This window comes from Leptodactylus fuscus, chromosome 6, assembly GCF_031893055.1.
Source record: "Leptodactylus fuscus isolate aLepFus1 chromosome 6, aLepFus1.hap2, whole genome shotgun sequence".
NCBI classification, from domain to species: domain Eukaryota; kingdom Metazoa; phylum Chordata; class Amphibia; order Anura; family Leptodactylidae; genus Leptodactylus; species Leptodactylus fuscus.
In genome coordinates, this window is record NC_134270.1 from 33304526 (window position 1) to 33324063 (window position 19538).

Sequence of the window (19538 nt, forward strand, 5' to 3'; positions counted from 1 at the left end):
AATGTAGCGACTGGCACAGACCGGAGGCATCACTGTAGCATCTAGCCTGATAGATGAGCCTGGCCGCTGCATTCAGAATAGATTGTAGAGGAGAGAGTTTAGTGAGGGGAAGAGCGATTAGTAAGGAGTTACAGTAGTCAAGTATTCACTGTCTATGGGACTGAAGTAGTTATCCAAGTCCAGTGCTCAGACCAAATTGAATGGAGCAACAGGACAGGGTACATACATGACCACTGCTAAATTTAGTAGGGTGCTCAGGACCCCCTTCTAGTGATTGGTGTGGCCCATGGTGATCATATATTTGTCACTTATTCTTCGATTAGATGGTTAATGTTTTTTGTGAGATGGAAATAGAAAATAGATAGAAAATATCAATAATCATAGAATATCGTTCTATAAAAGTTTTTTTTTAAATGAAATAAGAAGGTTTAGGCAAACTAGGCACTGCATTGAAAGTGTGCCTAGTATCAGCAGGCCAAGTCTCCTTATGAGAAGTAATGCACCTTAGAAATCATGTACAGCCCCTCTAATATGAGAGCCATCACTCTGATCATCTGTGATCGGCTCCTGATTTTGCCGTGGAGAGTTGATATTGTTATCTCATACAGAATACAAGTATGTACTAAAGCAGACGTATTGGGGGAGCTTAGGTGTCCCCTTTAAGTAACATCTTCTGCCAATAAACCCCACAGGGTAGGTCACATAAGCTACATCAGCTCTCAAAAATTGTTTGAGCTGGTTCTTGACACAAGTTTGGCTTTTTTTCTTTCTCCACAGAGAAGCTGACCTTTAAAAACGCACCCACCCCGCAGGAGTTCACAGAGCGGACAGACGCTGTTATCGTTTGTGATGTCTCAAGCTCAATGCCCTCGGTCATTATCTGGAAGCACAAAGGCAGAGATGTACAGTTCAAGAAGGATGGTAAGACGTTAGCCTAGAAATGAAAGAGTGCAATATATAGCATCAGATTCTATATGAGACATGAAAAATCACACTACTATTACACTACGTGATGTATTTACTATGTTTCAAAATACAGTCTTAGCAACTTATTTTAACTTCTACCAAGTTTACCTGCAATAAGGTAAAACTTCTTGGAAGGTGTTTATTGTGTTGTGCAGTAAAGCAGTAATACAGACTAGTAAAGCTGTGATACAGTCTAGTAAAGCTGTGATACAGTGTAGTAAAGCTGTGATACAGTCTAGTAAAGCAGTGATGCAGTGTAGTAAAGCAGTGATACAGTCTAGTAAAGCAGTGATGCAGTGTAGTAAAGCAGTGATACAGTCTAGTAAAGCAGTGATACAGTCTAGTAAAAGAGTAATTCAGGGCAGTAAAGCTGTGATACTGTATAGTAAAGCAGTAATACAGTGTAGTAAATCAGTGATACATTCTAGTAAAACAGTTATTCAGGGCAGTAAAGTAGTAATACAGTCTAGTAAAGCAGTGATACAGTGTAGTAAAGCTGTAATACAGTGTAGTAAAGCAGTGATTCAGTGCAGTAAAGCAGTAATATAGTCTACTAAAGCAGTGATACAGTGTAGTAAAGCTTTGATTCAGTGCAGTAAAGCAGTGATGCAGTTTAGTAAAAGAGTTATTCAGGGCAGTAAAGCTGTGATTCTGTATAGTAAAGTAGTGATACTGTGTAGTAAAGCAGTGATTCAGTTCAGTAAAGCAGTGACACTGTATGGTAAAGCAGTGATACTGTATAGTAAAACAGTGATACTGTATAGTGAAGCAGTGATTAAGTGCAGTAAAGTAGTGATACAGTGTAGTAAAAGCAGTGGTTCAGTTCAGTAAAGCAGTGATACTGTATAGTAAAGCAGTGATATTATATGGTAAAGCAGTGATTTGGTGCAGTAAAGCAGTGATAATGTAAGGCCGGGTTCACACGGAGTTACGTGCCGCGAGATTTGGCACGTAGACGCCGCGTGACCCTTTGCGTGCCGTACACGCTCCCATTCATTTCAATGGGAGCGGGGAGCGTATGCGCCACGCTAGTTTGCGGCCGTGCATTTATTCACGGCCGCAAACTAGCGCGGCGCATACGCTCCCCGCTCCCATTGAAATGAATGGGAGCGTGTACGGCACGCAAAGGGTCACGCGGCGTCTACGTGCCAAATCTCGCGGCACGTAACTCCGTGTGAACCCGGCCTAAGGTAAAACAGTGATACTGTGTGGTAAAGCAGTGATTCAGTTCAGTAAAGCAGTGATTCAGTTCAGTAAAGCAGTGATACTGTGTACTAAAGTGGTTGATACTGTATAGTAAAGCAGTGATACTATATAGTAAAGCAGTAATTCAGCTCAGTAAAGTAGTGATACTGTATGGTAAAACAGTGATTCAGTGCAGTTAATAGTGATACAGTTTAGTAAAGATGGGGTTGGACCTAAGGATGGTTTTAAGAAATCTTGTTTTTTTTCCTTGTGGGACATATGTATAAATAGCTAGAGATGAGCGAACAGTGTTCTATCGAACTCATGTTCGATCGGATATTAGGCTGTTCGGCATGTTCGAATCGAATCGAACACCGCGTGGTAAAGTGCGCCATTACTCGATTCCCCTCCCACCTTCCCTGGCGCCTTTTTTGCTACAATAACAGCGCAGGGTAGGTGGGACAGGAACTACGACACCGGTGACGTTGAAAAAAGTAGGCAAAACCCATTGGCTGCCGAAAACATGTGACCTCTAATTTAAAAGAACAGCGCCGCCCAGGTTCGCGTCATTCTGAGCTTGCAATTCACCGAGGACGGAGGTTTCCGTCCAGTTAGCTAGGGGTTAGATTCTGGGTAGGCAGGGACAGGCTAGGATAGGAAGGAGAAGACAACCAACAGCTCTTATAAGAGCTAAATTCCAGGGAGAAGCTTGTCAGTGTAACGTGGCACTGACGGGCTCAATCGCCGCAACCCAGCTTTCCCAGGATCCTGAATGGAATACACTGTCAGTGTATTCCCGTATACCCGATATATACCCCCGATACCCGTTCCAACGGTGTGCCCCCCCACCTTCACCCCAGAAATACCCTGCAAGTCCCCTAGCAATAGAATTGGGGCTATATACACCCACTATTTTTGCTACTGCCATATAGTGCCATTGTCTCACTGGGAATTCAAAGAATATATTGGGCTTACATATAACTTCAATTCCAGGGAGAAGCTTGTCAGTGTAACGTGGCACTGACGGGCTCAATCGCCGCAACCCAGCTTTCCCAGGATCCTGAATGGAACACACTGACAGTGTATTCCCGTATACCCCATATATACACCCCAAATCCCCGTTCCAACGGTGTGCCCCCCCACCTTCACCTCAGAAATACCCTGCAAGTCCCCTAGCAATAGAATTGGGGCTATATACACCCACAATTTTTGCTACTGCCATATAGTGCCATTGTCTGACTGGGAATTCAAAGAATATATTGGGGTGACGTGCACCCACAATTTTTGCTACTGCTATACAGTGCCATTGTCTCACTGGGAATTCAAAGAATATATGGGGGTTATGTGCACCCACAATTTTTAATACTGGTATACAGTGCCATTGTCTGACTGGGAATTCAAAGAATATATGGGGGTTACGTGCACCCACAATTTTTAATACTGCTATACAGTTCCATTGTCTCACTGGGAATTCAAAGAATATATGGGGGTTATGTGCACCCACAATTTTTAATACTGGTATACAGTGCCATTGTCTGACTGGGAATTCAAAGAATATATGAGGGTTATGTGCACCCACAATTTTTAATACTGGTATACAGTGCCATTGTCTCACTGGGAATTCAAAGAATATATTGGGGTTATGTGCACCCACAATTTTTACTACTGGTATATAGTGCCATTGTCTGACTGGGAATTCAAAGAATATATGGGGGTTATGTGCACCCACAATTTTTAATACTGGTATACAGTGCCATTGTCTGACTGGGAATTCAAAGAATATATTGGGGTTACGTGCACCCACAATTTTTACTACTGGTATACAGTGCCATTGTCTGACTGGGAATTCAAAGAATATATTGGGGTGACGTGCACCCACAATTTTTGCTACTGCTATACAGTGCCATTGTCTCACTGGGAATTCAAAGAATATATGGGGGTTATGTGCACCCACAATTTTTACTACTGGTATACAGTGCCATTGTCTGACTGGGAATTCAAAGAATATATTGGGGTTATGTGCACCCACAATTTTTACTACTGGTATATAGTGCCATTGTCTCACTGGGAATTCAAAGAATATATGGGGGTTATGTGCACCCACAATTTTTAATACTGGTATACAGTGCCATTGTCTGACTGGGAATTCAAAGAATATATTGGGGTTACGTGCACCCACAATTTTTAATACTGGTATATAGTGCCATTGTCTGACTGGGAATTCAAAGAATATATGGGGGTTATGTGCACCCACAATTTTTAATACTGGTATACAGTGCCATTGTCTGACTGGGAATTCAAAGAATATATTGGGGTTATGTGCACCCACAATTTTTACTACTGGTATACAGTGCCATTGTCTCACTGGGAATTCAAAGAATATATTGGGGTTATGTGCACCCACAATTTTTACTACTGGTATATAGTGCCATTGTCTGACTGGGAATTCAAAGAATATATGGGGGTTACGTGCACCCACAATTTTTGCTACTGCTATACAGTTCCATTGTCTCACTGGGAATTCAAAGAATATATGGGGGTTATGTGCACCCACAATTTTTAATACTGGTATACAGTGCCATTGTCTGACTGGGAATTCAAAGAATATATGGGGGTTACGTGCACCCACAATTTTTGCTACTGCTATACAGTTCCATTGTCTCACTGGGAATTCAAAGAATATATGGGGGTTGCGTGCACCCACAATTTTTAATACTGCTATACAGTTCCATTGTCTCACTGGGAATTCAAAGAATATATGGGGGTTATGTGCACCCACAATTTTTAATACTGGTATACAGTGCCATTGTCTGACTGGGAATTCAAAGAATATATGGGGGTTATGTGCACCCACAATTTTTAATACTGGTATACAGTGCCATTGTCTCACTGGGAATTCAAAGAATATATTGGGGTTATGTGCACCCACAATTTTTACTACTGGTATATAGTGCCATTGTCTGACTGGGAATTCAAAGAATATATGGGGGTTATGTGCACCCACAATTTTTAATACTGGTATACAGTGCCATTGTCTGACTGGGAATTCAAAGAATATATGGGGGTTACGTGCACCCACAATTTTTGCTACTGCTATACAGTTCCATTGTCTCACTGGGAATTCAAAGAATATATGGGGGTTATGTGCACCCACAATTTTTAATACTGGTATACAGTGCCATTGTCTGACTGGGAATTCAAAGAATATATGGGGGTTATGTGCACCCACAATTTTTAATACTGGTATACAGTGCCATTGTCTGACTGGGAATTCAAAGAATATATGGGGGTTATGTGCACCCACAATTTTTACTACTGGTATACAGTGCCATTGTCTGACTGGGAATTCAAAGAATATATTGGGGTGACGTGCACCCACAATTTTTGCTACTGCTATACAGTGCCATTGTCTCACTGGGAATTCAAAGAATATATGGGGGTTATGTGCACCCACAATTTTTAATACTGGTATACAGTGCCATTGTCTGACTGGGAATTCAAAGAATATATTGGGGTTATGTGCACCCACAATTTTTAATACTGGTATATAGTGCCATTGTCTGACTGGGAATTCAAAGAATATATGGGGGTTACGTGCACCCACAATTTTTGCTACTGCTATACAGTTCCATTGTCTCACTGGGAATTCAAAGAATATATGGGGGTTATGTGCACCCACAATTTTTAATACTGGTATACAGTGCCATTGTCTGACTGGGAATTCAAAGAATATATTGGGGTGACGTGCACCCACAATTTTTGCTACTGCTATACAGTGCCATTGTCTCACTGGGAATTCAAAGAATATATGGGGGTTATGTGCACCCACAATTTTTAATACTGGTATACAGTGCCATTGTCTGACTGGGAATTGAAAGAATATATGGGGGTTACGTGCACCCACAATTTTTGCTACTGCTATACAGTTCCATTGTCTCACTGGGAATTCAAAGAATATATGGGGGTTATGTGCACCCACAATTTTTAATACTGGTATACAGTGCCATTGTCTGACTGGGAATTCAAAGAATATATGGGGGTTATGTGCACCCACAATTTTTAATACTGGTATACAGTGCCATTGTCTGACTGGGAATTCAAAGAATATATGGGGGTTATGTGCACCCACAATTTTTAATACTGGTATACAGTGCCATTGTCTGACTGGGAATTCAAAGAATATATGGGGGTTATGTGCACCCACAATTTTTACTACTGGTATACAGTGCCATTGTCTGACTGGGAATTCAAAGAATATATTGGGGTGACGTGCACCCACAATTTTTGCTACTGCTATACAGTGCCATTGTCTCACTGGGAATTCAAAGAATATATGGGGGTTATGTGCACCCACAATTTTTAATACTGGTATACAGTGCCATTGTCTGACTGGGAATTCAAAGAATATATGGGGGTTACGTGCACCCACAATTTTTGCTACTGCTATACAGTTCCATTGTCTCACTGGGAATTCAAAGAATATATGGGGGTTATGTGCACCCACAATTTTTAATACTGGTATACAGTGCCATTGTCTCACTGGGAATTCCACAAATAATTTGGGGATTCATTCACCCTACATCTCAGGCTCTTGCCATATTCACCCAGGTTGTCAGTGCTGCACCAGCTCGTTCCCAGACAGCTCGGCCCGAAAAACACGTTACCTATATAGAGGATTTGGACAATGAAGACAACATGTTCTAAATCTAATGTCTGCACCTTCTCCAGAATTAAAATAAAGGCAGCGTTTAACTTTCAAATAGCACTGCACAAAGGAAGAGCTTATCAGCTTGTCTCATGACATGCTACTGAAAAGTTTCATTTGTGTATCTTAATGTAAATATAGTTGTATAAGCTTTTTGGGTTTTAGGCACTGCCAAGTTATTTATTACCACCCGCTCCCTTATAATGATGATGACGCCAAAGTCACTGTGGGTGTTCAGAGCTCACAGCTTTGGGTGACATTTGTCTTGCTCTCTGTCGGTACCAGCTGTCTTTTTGGATACCGTAAAGTTATGTTGACTTTATTAACAGCTATAGAAGCTTTAGCCAGGTTGTGACGGTGTGTAACCCTAACAACACTAAGTGGGATACACATTAATAGTCAGTCTATGTACGCTAAACGTATCACTGAAGTAATTTTTTTCCCTCTCCCCTAATATAAGAAAGGAACAGACATTAGACCTAGACCGGGGTTCGAGGCTTGAAAAAATCCAGTATTATTTGTTCTTCATGATGTGAAATATGTGTTGAAAAGCAACCCAAGATGAAGTCAGCCATGTGTGCCAGTGTGTTACTTGGCATGCCTTTGCTGGCCCCAACTGTAAGGGTCACTCTCCATTTCCTCCATTTTCCACTCCCCTTCACACCATTTGTGGTGAAGCAATGGGATGCACTGAAGTGCACCCTCTAGCCTCGTGTGGGATAGGGACATCAGATGCCACTCCAACCCCCTCGTCTTCCTCCGCCAGCCAACGGTGCGAAGATGAGAGGAGTGTGCTCTGAATGTTTTCTGCCTAGCAGAGGCTAGTTCTCACTTACGAAAATGGCCCCACTTTGACCTGTATATCAGGCACAATGGTGTAGGTTTCAAAGAAACATGGCACCAACAAGTTGGAAAACGTGGGCCATGCGTGGACCATGTTTGAGTCTGGCAAGCTCCAGATCTGCTACCAGGTTCCAGCCATTATCACAGGCGCAAAAATGCCAGGCCCCAGGTGTAGCAGGGAAAAAAAAATGCCATCTCAGCCAGGATGGCATCCCTGACCTCGGAGGCACTGTGCTGTCTGTCCCCCAAGCTGATCAGTTTCAGCACGGCCTGCTGACATCTCCCCATGCCAGTGTTACAGTGTTTTCCGCTAGTAGCTGGGGTGGAGGTTGCAGCTTCGTAGGGTTTCAGTCTACTCCTGCCATGAATTTTGGCCTGGGAGAGGAGATAGGCCACCCCAGTTTGCACCCGGGGAACAGACTCCACCACATTCACCCTGCCTGTCATTAAAGATAAGCACTGCAGCATCCCTGACCACAGGCGCTTGTCCATGTGTCGGTGGTCAAGTGGACCTTGCAGCAAAGCGCAGAGCTCTGGGCCCGACTGATGTTATGGGACACATGCAGGCGCAAGGCAGAGACAGCACACCAAGAGAAGTAGTAACGGCTAGGCCCAGCATAGGGAGGTGCCCCAGCTGCCATCTGCTGACGGAAGGCCTGGGTCTCCAGAAGCATAAACAAACACCAACATCTCCAGGGCCAGCAGTTTATCGATGAGGCTGTTACAGGCTTGGGCATGGGGGTGGGTTGTATTGTACTTCTGCCTGCAATGAAAAGCTTGGGAAATGTGGAGTGGCTGGGAAGAGGCGCATGATGGTGCAGGCCAAAAGGGCGCATGAGGGTGAACTCCCCAATGTGTCAGAGATAGGTGTGTAGGTGTCCTTGCATCATATACTTGCACCATATTTGGCTTTGGAAGTTAATTTTGTGCCAAAAAGTGGTTAAGACAGCGATCCCTCAGCTACTCCCGTTACACTGTCTATTGAAGTTACCATCTGTGGAAGTGGACCACCATTTCTAAGATCCCAAAGGAAGCAGGCAAGAGATGTGCAGTTCAGAAAAAAAGATGAGAAAATAAGTTTAGGCTGTAGAGCACAGAGGGATCGGAGAGGACAGAGCTGGTGTCGGCCAGGTATTCCCACAACATGCGCCTATACTTGTCCCTCCTGGTGACACTAGGCCCCTGAGTGGCAGTAATTTGTCCAGGGGGGCCATTAACGTGTTCCAGACCTAGGAATAAGTCTTCCAACAGGGTAGAGTTTTGCATGCCTTTGCTTCTACCCACTGTTTTTGCTGCTTAGCTTCCCTCCACATCTACTCTGCTTTCACCCCTAAACATCACCCCAGTTTATGCCTTTGCTTCTACCCAGGTTTTTTGTTGATTTAGCTTCCCTCTACATCTACACTGCTTTAGCCCCTAGACATCACCCCTGTCCATGTGGGGTCGGTGGCCTCGTCATCCACCAACTCCTCTTCCAATTGCGCACTGCCCCCTTACTGCAAACCGCACATGACCACAGCTTGCCTTGATGGCAACTGTGTCTCATGATCCCCACTTAGGTCCAGACAAGTCGGTGGCGGGTCCAAAACCCCAAAATTGGAAGGAAATGGCAGATGCTGCAGTATTTCTAACACCTGTTCCTGGTGCTCGGGCCTGGTCTGTGTTGTACCCTGCACCCTGCTTAACGCATCTGCCATATCCGAAGTTGTGCTGAGCGCATGCTAATGTTTCGTGTCCAGTGCAATGGATGGGATGGGATTTCACATAAGTCTGCCACCCATGGCCACTCATGGTTGAGCAACTGAGGGAGTTGACTTTGACGAACCCGAGGGTTTTGGAGTTGGAACTACATCAAAGGTCTGTGCTGCTCACACACTCTGCTCAACACATGATATGTTTAGTGCCAGCAGTGTGGAGACGTCGCACAACAGCCGTTGTTCCAGCAGGTACAGGCGTTGTAGGAGTGCATAGAGGCTAGCAGCGGCAACTATACACTTTAAAAACTATCCGCACAAGCGCCACACTTTCACCAGTAGCTCAGGAACATTGGGGTACCTTTTTCAAAAGATTAGCAGCAATGAGTTAAAAACGTGGCCCAGGCATGGAATATGTTGCAGGCTGCCAAGCTACAGAGCCAATCCCAGGTTACGGCCATTATCACACATGACAACATGCCTGGGCCCAGGTGCAGTGGCAAAAACCACATTGCCGTCTCATCGAGGATGGCATGACTCACTTTGTAGGCAGTGTGCTGTCTGGCCCCCAAGCTGATGAGCTTCAGCACGGCCCGCTGACGTCTCCCCACACCAGTGTTGCAGCGTTTCCAGCTCGTAGCTGGGGTCAGTTTAACAGCGGAGGAGGGTGGTGTTTCAGCCCTCCTCCCAGGAATGTTGTGTGGGGAGACAAGTCAGGCCACCACATTTTGCGACCCGGTCCACGCCTCAACTACATTCAACCACTGTGCCCAAATTGAAAGGTAGCGTCCCTGTCCGCATGCACTTGTCCATTCGTAACTGGTCACATGGAACTTTAGGGCTAAGCGCTGAATTTAGGGACCGCCTCATGTTTGGGGGAAAGTGCTGGTGTGGACGGCACAGTGCGGTGGCGCAGTAGACACTCTGCCCAAAAAGGGCAGAGTGTCCCCCAGCCGGGATTCCAACATCTCCTGGGCCAGATTTCTTGAGATGAGGCCGTTGAAGCCTTGGGCATGTGGGTGGGTTGCGCTGTACTTTAGCATGAAATGAAAGGCTTGGGAGATGGGGAGTTGCTGGGAAGAGGCGCATGATGGCGCGGGCAAAAGGAGAAATGGCAGGAAAAGGTGAGGATAAGGGTGAACTCCCCAAAGTGTCAGAGGCAGATGTGGAGGTGTCCTGGCTCCTGGTCTGGACTGCAGCGCCAGCCCTGTCAACAGTGGAAGAGGCAGTGGCCGCCAGGCCAAACGACGATTATCCTGCGCTTGCTCTCACCCACTGAGCCCAGGGCTTGCCTTCCAAATGATGGCACCCGCAAGAGGTGGTGAGATTCCTCTCCGCAGATCTCCAAACCATCTTGGACTTGCAAATTGCACTAAATTTGTCATGTAACTGACATGTATATGATGAGTCTATCCATTGTCTGTTCATTTTGGTGAAAGTCAGCCTGTCAGCTGACAGACAGCTGTGCTTGTCAGTGATGATGTCACCGGCTGCTTGTACCCCCAGTTTTTGCTGCTTAGCTTGCCTCCACATCCACACTGCTTTTGCCCCTACACATCACCCCTATCCATGCCTGTGCCTCTAGCCATAAGTCTGCCACCCATGGAAACTCATGGTGCAGAAAGTGAGGGAGCTGACTCTGAGGAACCCTTGGGTTTTGTAGCTGGTACTCCATCAAAGGTCTCTGCTGCTCACACACCCTGCTGAACATACGGTATCTAGGGTTAGAGCGTGTGGTGACCTCGCACAACAGTAGGTGCTTCAGGCAGATGTAGGCCTTGCTGGAGTGTATTGCGGCTAGCTCCAGGTACTGTAGACTTGGGAAAGTGGGTGTCCAAGTGCCGCACTTTCACCCTTAGCTCAGCTAATTTGGGGTATGTTTTTAAAAATCATTGCACCACTACATTGAACATGTGGGCCAGGCATGGAACGTGTTGGAGGCTGGCAAGCTCCAGAGCCCTCCAACAAGCTAAAAAACCTGGCCCCAGGGGCAGCGGGGATAAACAAATTGCCATCTCATCCAGGATGGCATCCCTGACCTCAGAGGCAGTGTGCTGTCCGTCTCCCAAGCTGATGAGCTTCAGCCCAGCCTGCTGACGTCTCCCCACACCAGTGTTGCAGCGTTTTCAGCTCGTAGCTGGGGTAAATCTAACAGCGGAGGAGGAGGAGGGTGGTGTTTCAGCCCTCCTCCCAGGAATGTTTTGTGGGGAAACAAGTCAGGAAAATTCTTGAAACGGGAGAGTTTTGCATCTTTGCCCTTGCTGCCTATGGACATCCCTTTGCCTCTAGCCACCATTTTCCCTGCTTTGCTTGCCTCCACATCCACACTGCTTTTGCCCCTAGACATCACCCCAGTCCATGCCTTAGCTTGTACCCCCAGTTTTTCCTGCTTAGCTTGCCTCCACATCCACACTGCTTTTGCCCCTAGACATCACCCCAGTCCATGCCTTAGCTTGTACCCCCAGTTTTTCCTGCTTAGCTTGCCTCCACATCCACACTGCTTTTGCCCCTAGACATCACCCCAGTCCATGCCTTAGCTTGTACCCCCAGTTTTTCCTGCTTAGCTTGCCTCCACATCCACACTGCTTTTGCCCCTAGACATCACCCCAGTCCATGCCTTAGCTTGTACCCCCAGTTTTTCCTGCTTAGCTTGCCTCCACATCCACATTGCTTTTGCCCCTAGACATCATCCCTATCCATGCCTCTTCCCCTAGCCATAACTCTGCCACCCCTGGAAACTCATGGTGCAGAAACTTTGGTTGCTGACTTTGAGGAACCCTTGGGTTTTGTAGATGGAACTCCATCAAAGGTCTGTGCAGCTCACACACCCTGCTCAAGATATGGTATTGTAGGGTTTCAGCGTGTGTGAATGACGGACAACAGCCTGTGTTTGGACAGATGTAGGCCTTGCTAGAGTGTTTTTAGGCTAGCAGCGACTCCTGTGCACTTGCAAAAGTGGGCGCACAAGCGCCGCATTTTCAACAGTAGCTTCGGTACATTTGGGTATGTTTTTAAAAAACTTTGCACCACTAGATTAGACGTGGGCCAAACATGGAACGTGTTGGAGGCTGGCAAGCTCCAGAGCCGCTACCAGGTTCCAGCCATTATCACAGGCGTAAAAATGCCAGGCCCCAGGTGTAGCAGGGAAAAAAAAATGCCATCTCAGCCAGGATGGCATCCCTGACCTCGGAGGCACTGTGCTGTCTGTCCCCCAAGCTGATGAGCTTCAGCACCGCCTGCTGACGTCTCCCCACACCAGTGTTTTAGCGTTTGCCGCTAGTAGCTGTGGTGGAGGTTGCAGCGTCGTAGGGTTTCAGTCTACTCCTGCCATGAATTTTGGCCTGGGAGAGGAGATAGGCCACCCCAGTTTGCACCCGGGGAACAGACTCCACCACATTCACCCTGCCTGTCATTAAAGATAAGCACTGCAGCATCCCTGACCACAGGCGCTTGTCCAAGTGTCGGTGGTCAAGTGGACCTTGCAGCAAAGCGCGGAACTAAGGGCCCACCTGATGTTGAGTGACACGTGCTGGTGCAAGGCGGGGACGCCACACCGGGAGAAGTTGAGATGGCTAGGGACGGCATAGTGAGGTGCCACAGTTGCCATCAGGTCCGGGAAGGCGGGAGTTTCAACAAGCCGGAACGCCAACCTCTCCTGGGCCAGCAGTTTAGCGATGTTGGCGTTCTAGGCTTGCGTGGGTGGGTGGTTAGCGGTGTATTTCTGCCGGCGCTCCAATGTCTGAGAGATGGTGGGTTGTTGTAAAGAAGCGCCTGATGGTGCCTTTGATGGTGCAGGAGAAGGAGATAAGACAGAAACAGGGGAGGATGAGGGAGAAGTCAACAAAGTGGCGGAGGCAGATGAAGTGATGTCCTGGCTCGTCCTCTGGAGTGCATCGCCAGCACTGTGAGCAGAGGCAGTGGCATGAACGGCGGGCGACGTTTGTCCTGCCGTTGCTGCCTGCCACTGATTCCATTGCTTGGATTCCAAATGACGGTGCATTGAAGTGGTGGACAGGTTGCTCTTCTCAGGGCCCCTACTCGATTTCGAGAGGCAAATTGTGTAGACGACACTATATCTGTCCTCGGCGCATTCCTTGAAAAAACTCTACACCTTCAAGAAACGTGCCCTCGATGGGGGAGTTTTTCTGGGCTGGGTACAAAAGGGAACATCTTCGGACATTCCGGGTCTGGCCTGGCTTCGGCAAAGCAGCTGACCTCTGCCTCTGGACATGTCTCTGCCTCTAGCTACCCTTTTTGGTGCTGCACCTGCCTCAACATCCACACTACTTTCCCAGCTTGACATCTGCCTTGTCCAGGTGGGGTCGGTGTCCTCGTCGTCCACCACCTCCTCTTCCAACTCCTGTCTCGCCTCCTCCTCCTGCACAATGCGCATGTCAACTGGCTGCCCTGACAGCAACTGCGTCTCATCGTCGTCGATGAGGGTGGGTTGCTGGTCATCCGCCACCAAATCGACCGGAGATGGAATGGAGGAGACTCTAGTGTTTGAGCATCTGGACACAGATACTCGTCTGTTAGGTCCGTGGAATCGCGAAATGGAGGGGCAGGTTGCGGTACAGTCAAAGGAAGGGAGAACAGCTCTGGGGAGCAGGGACAGTTGGGGTTATTGTTCTGGGAAGATTGGGAATTTTGGGTGGAAGGAGGACAAGACTGTTGGGTAAGAGGAGGTAGAGGCTGACTGGCTGGTGGACAATGTGCTTTAAGCGTTATCCGACAGCCATTGCAAGACCTGTTCCTGGTTCTCGGGCCTACTAATCTTTGTACCATTCAGCCTAGTTAATGTGGAACTTTTGTGCAAAGCGCAGAACTTAGGGCCCGCCTGATGTTAAGGGACACACGCTGGTACAAGGCTCAACTCACCCTAAGTGCCAAAAACACTGCTGGTGCAAGGCTCTACTCATGCCAAGGGCCTCAATCTCTGCTGGTAGCTCAGCTTAAGGTCATGTAACTTTGTTTGGAAGGGCTCATGTTAAGGGCTAGAAAAGTGAATTTTGGAAGGTCTTACCACATCACACACACACACACACACACACACACACACACACACTCAAAATGACAGTTAAGGGTGAGGGCTTTTGGAATTCCCATTACCTATTCCATTTGTGGTTGTCATGGGGAACGTGATTTAAAGGGGTGGTTGTTACTGTTTGTTGAGCTTAAATTGGGGTTTGTGTCCATCCATTTGGGGAGTAAAGAAGGTTTACAGGTATTTTCCCACTTTGATAGAGGTTTTTTTGAATGTGGAAAGTGTGTAGTTGTTAGGCTGTGATGTTGGGGTAATAGAGGGTCTTTGGTGTGTTAGATGCCCCCAGACATGCTTCCCCTGCTGTCCCAGTGTCATTCCAGAGGTGTTGGCATCATTTCCTGGAGTGTCATAGTGGACTTGGTGACCCTCCAGACACGGATTTGGGTTTCCCCCTTAACGAGTATCTGTTCCCCATAGACTATAATGGGGTTCGAAACCCGTTCGAACACACGAACATTGAGCGGCTGTTCGAATCGAATTTCGAACCTCGAACATTTTAGTGTTCGCTCATCTCTGTAAATAGCTGATGGTGACATTCTTTAGTAATTCTGATATGAAATGAAAGATGTAAATTTGGAAACTAAATAGTTTGCATCAGAGAAAATATAACTAATCCTAACACTGTTAAAGAGATTCCTGAAAACTCCCGTGGCCCTAGGTTTATTTCTAAATATCGTGGACAAGGCAGAGTGGCGGGTTCGTACCGCTTTAGCACTGAGGGTACATACCACTCTAGCCCCCACTCTTATTTATGCCCCTTAGGGCTTTTACTTTCCAAAGCGTCTACTAAAAAAGACAATAGTAAAGTAAAGGCTGCGATTATGTTCCAACTGATCGATCCGATTTCTCTTCACCAGAATCCAACACTTTTGGCACCATAGAGTCTGTCACACTTGTCCCATTCTATCCTGCAAAGTCTTATCTTCACCGTTCTCTCCTCTTTCCTTTGTAGATCGCTTTATTATGCTTTCCAATAACTATCTACAAATCCGTGGCATCAAGAGAACGGATGAAGGGACGTACCGATGTGAGGGCCGGATCCTAGCACGAGGAGAGATAAACTACAAGGATATTCAAGTGGTAGTGAACGGTGAGACAACTGATACATTTTTATGTAGAAAAATACTCAAAAAAGTTCCTTGCTCTTACCAATTCATCTATCGATCAGTTCCAGAAAGGTTTATCCTTGTAGTTGCTATACTAATATTTGGTTGTATCGTTGTAGAAAAACTACTCAGTGCACTAACCATATGGAACGTATGATCTGGATCAATAACCCCGTGTTTTTTCCTCTCCTCCACAGTTCCACCAACTGTGCGGGCCAAACAAATGACTGTCAATGCCACTGCCAGCATGGGAGAGTCCGTGACCTTAAGCTGCGAGGCTGATGGATTTCCCGAACCTGAAATTAGCTGGACAAAGTAAGTGAATATCACATTCACTTACATAGTAACGACATATGTAGAGAAACACAAAGGCACGTTATCTAATAAAAGTAACCAACCTCACGGTGAAGGAAAGAATCCTAGGGGGCATCTGCTTTCTGGATTCAGTAGAGCAATGTAGCTATAGGGGGTGCAGAGGTTGGAGTCGCTACTGAGCCCTGGACCTTTACTACATCAAATGTACCACTACTCTAAATGGCACAAGGTAGGTAAGGGGCTCCATTATAGAGTATACTTTGCATCGGGGCCAACTAATACCTCTGACTGGGTCATACGGTTATTACGATTCCAGGTCTGGAATTATTAAAGAAGACCCAGCCAGCTATTAACCCAGTAAAGGAAGTTTTTCCCTTGTGAATGGCTGCCGCCGCCATTGCTGAGATGTTGCTGTTTTTGTCGATATTCAATTGAGCTCTTTGGAATAACAATAGCATTGCCGCTTAGTGTTTTGGAGCACTGGCAACACCCTTATTGCTCCAAAGAACTAATTTGCATATTGAGAAAATTGACAACTGAAGCACTGATTCACAATGGGAAATCACCATTTGATCCAGGTGACCCTAACATATCTATCTATGGGGTTGGGTCAATATACTGGGTTGTGTGAAAGGCTCCCTTAGGTGCTTCCTATGCCAGTCTCCATCAGGTGCCATGCTGGTGCAGAATGTGCCAGAACTATTAAGTGGTTGTGACACCATGCACCAGAAATGAAATTCATGTCTCGATTTCAGCCATAACTCACAACATTTTTCTGGTGAGGGTTATGGTAAACCTGATGGGCCATGATGTCCCTGCCTCAGCTCACCATGACCGCACCTAACTAATGTGATGGAAACATGACAAAGTGCCACATTTTGTGTAAATTGAGGGCCATGTGCTAAAGATGTGCCACTTCTATGCCAACTGGTGGTAGATATCGCCTTTAAGAATACTAATCTTTAGGAATTTGATATAACTTGAACTCTTCATGTTACAGGAAAGGAGAAACAATAGAGGATGGAGAAGACAAATACTCCTTCAGTGACGACATGTCCGAGATGACCATTCATGGTATTGAAAAAGAGGACGAGGCCGAATATAACTGTATCGCCGAGAATAAAGCTGGTGACAGTGAAGCGACCATCCTTCTCAAGGTCTATGGTGAGGACACATCCATCTGTGTTGATATGACTGACCACATTTGGCGACCACTAGAGGGAACGTAGACTCATAATGCATCTTGGGCCTCATCCACGCTGACATATTGTCCCTGTCACAGTATTCATTGTTTCAGTCTCTTTTACGAAGGACAGACTTGGAGACCATTGGAGACAATGGTCACTCCTGGTCTATCTTCTCGGCTGACGTATGAGTTTAATACGCATATGTATTATCAGTATGTCTTACGGCAATCTGAACAATCCCTTATTATTGAAGTCAATACTTAAGCAGTATGTAGTGTGCTCTTCTACTCTCTAGTGGACATCAAGTTGTATCCTGTTATTATTGCTCTTACAGAAGAATCTTGTTTCCGAGATTCTGGGTGAGATTTATTCTTGAAGAGGTTTACTATAAAACCTGATCACGCTGGCTTTTGAGGCCTATAAGCTTTTACGCTGAGAACAGATAGTGACTATTGTAGACAAGGTCTTTTGTTGCATTTTACTCAAGTGGCTGCTACTTATAGGTCTAAAAGTGCTGTTGACATAGATTTGGTACTCAAGTGTTAACCTCATGGTGCCAGGTATGCAGGTGACTAATATCTTATGTCTCGTTCACATCTGCCTTTGGTAATCCGTTCGGGAAGTCCGCATGGGCCCCCCTCGAATGGACTACCAAACGCACTGGCAAGCGGTGTGCGGTGAAAGCACACGGATCCCAAAGACTATAATGGGATCGACACCTATCTCTGCTATATATCAGTCTGCTCAGCTCTCCTTGCTCTATATCGTTCTGCTCATACATTGCTCAGGTTTATAATATTCTCTCTTTGACTTTTAGCAAAACCTAAGATCACCTACGTTGAAAACAAGACAGCGGTGGAGCTGGATAATGAGATCACCCTGACCTGCGAGGCGTCCGGAGATCCTCTGCCCAGCATTACTTGGAGGACCGCCACCCGTAACATCAGTGAAGAGGACAAGGTATGGTTATCTTGATTATTTCCCATGGGGCGCTGATTTGTGATGTCACTGGACTTCTGGCTTATGATGTCACTGGATGACAACTGGTTTGCAAGTTGATATAATCATGAGAGAAATGAGCAACGCTTTGGATATTCTTACTACAGCCTCTGGAATGTCTGGATGTGGTTACTATATATAAGATTATTATATTTACTCTATGACTTATAGAGAACGACTGTAAGTCCTGATTCCTGCTCACACACTGAAGCTTAAAGGGGTTATCCAGGGTTAGAAGACATGGCTGCTTTCTCCTTCTCATGTCCATTGGTCGCATGGCAGTGCTACAGCTCAGCCCCATTTAAACGAATGGGACTGAGCTGGAGCATGATCATGTGACCAATAGAGGTAATGTCACTTGGGGAAAAGAAGAGAGCTAACATGTCTTCTAATCCAGGATAACTCAGTCAATATTTTTCATGTATACAGCAAAGTGTGAACGGACTGAGCTGGACCCACAGCCTTTCCCTTTAAGTCCCAGTAGCATTTATACATATAACTACTAAATCAGATGATTTATAACCCAAAGCCCAACCCCTCCCCCTCTACCGGATACGATAGATCGTAATAAGGAAGGCCTGAGTGACCTACTAGTCATATTAGAGCCATGTATGATAGGAACTCTTAGTACATATACAGTACATAACCTATCCGCATTATACATGTAGGCCTATATCACAACCACAGCGGCTCTATAGAAGGAACGCTACAGTCACATATGTGTTTCCATTATCCATTTCAATGGTCCTTTGCTCAGACTGTAATTTCCAATATCAGAAATCTCCAGGCGGTACCAAAGGGCACTCCATAGAGGCATTTTGTACATTGCCATTTGGAGATAACCAGCTTCACTAATGTGAGTTTGTCAAATAGCCAAAGACCATTTTAATTGAATTACCCCCTTTAAGACTAGGGCTATCGGACAACTTTGGCCGTGAACTCCTTCACCTATGTAAGTGAATGGAGTAGCATGGCGACCCTGAGGGTACCATGACTGCTACTTCTTGTTGCAAAAAACATCAAGCAATGCTCAATTTCTTTGCAAAGACGCAGTCACAGGATTATCAGGGTCGCCATGCTACTCCATTCTGTTGCATTAATGAAAGAGTTGCAGGGTTACATGGCTATTTTTGGTTGCACAACGTAACCCTAAGCATAAGGTGATATGGGACCCCAACAGTGGGGACAGACCACTATCTGGTATATTCGGAGCAGTCTTGAGTCAGTTAAGGCCTACTGAGGAATACATGCAGTGTGCCTAGTAATATTACTGGGCATTAGTATGCACAGACGATGGGGTATTACATAGGAAAATATGGCACCCCTCATGCGGTTCGGCAGCAGTGCAGCTCATTATCACTACCAATCCTGGGTCAGTAACATAAAGGGGACCATACCCCTATACAATATCAAAATTCATGGGTGTTTTATCGCCTCCTTTTGGTCCTCCATGTTCCATATACCAAATGTCTTCCCTTATGTCAGATACATCAC

At 45.9% G+C, this 19538-nt stretch overlaps 1 protein-coding gene across 9 annotated transcripts in view; it reads left to right on the forward strand.

Moving 5' to 3' along the window:
- The window catches only part of NCAM1 (neural cell adhesion molecule 1), a 287420-nt gene that overhangs the window by 179456 nt on the left and 88426 nt on the right, over positions 1 to 19538 (forward strand). For all 9 annotated transcript variants that reach the window (XM_075279655.1, XM_075279659.1, XM_075279660.1 and 6 more), the window contains exons 4-8: positions 778 to 921; positions 15390 to 15527; positions 15741 to 15858; positions 16859 to 17022; positions 17863 to 18005. In XM_075279655.1, the coding sequence (XP_075135756.1) occupies positions 778 to 921; positions 15390 to 15527; positions 15741 to 15858; positions 16859 to 17022; positions 17863 to 18005 (707 nt within the window). The remainder of the gene's footprint in view (positions 1 to 777; positions 922 to 15389; positions 15528 to 15740; positions 15859 to 16858; positions 17023 to 17862; positions 18006 to 19538) is intronic.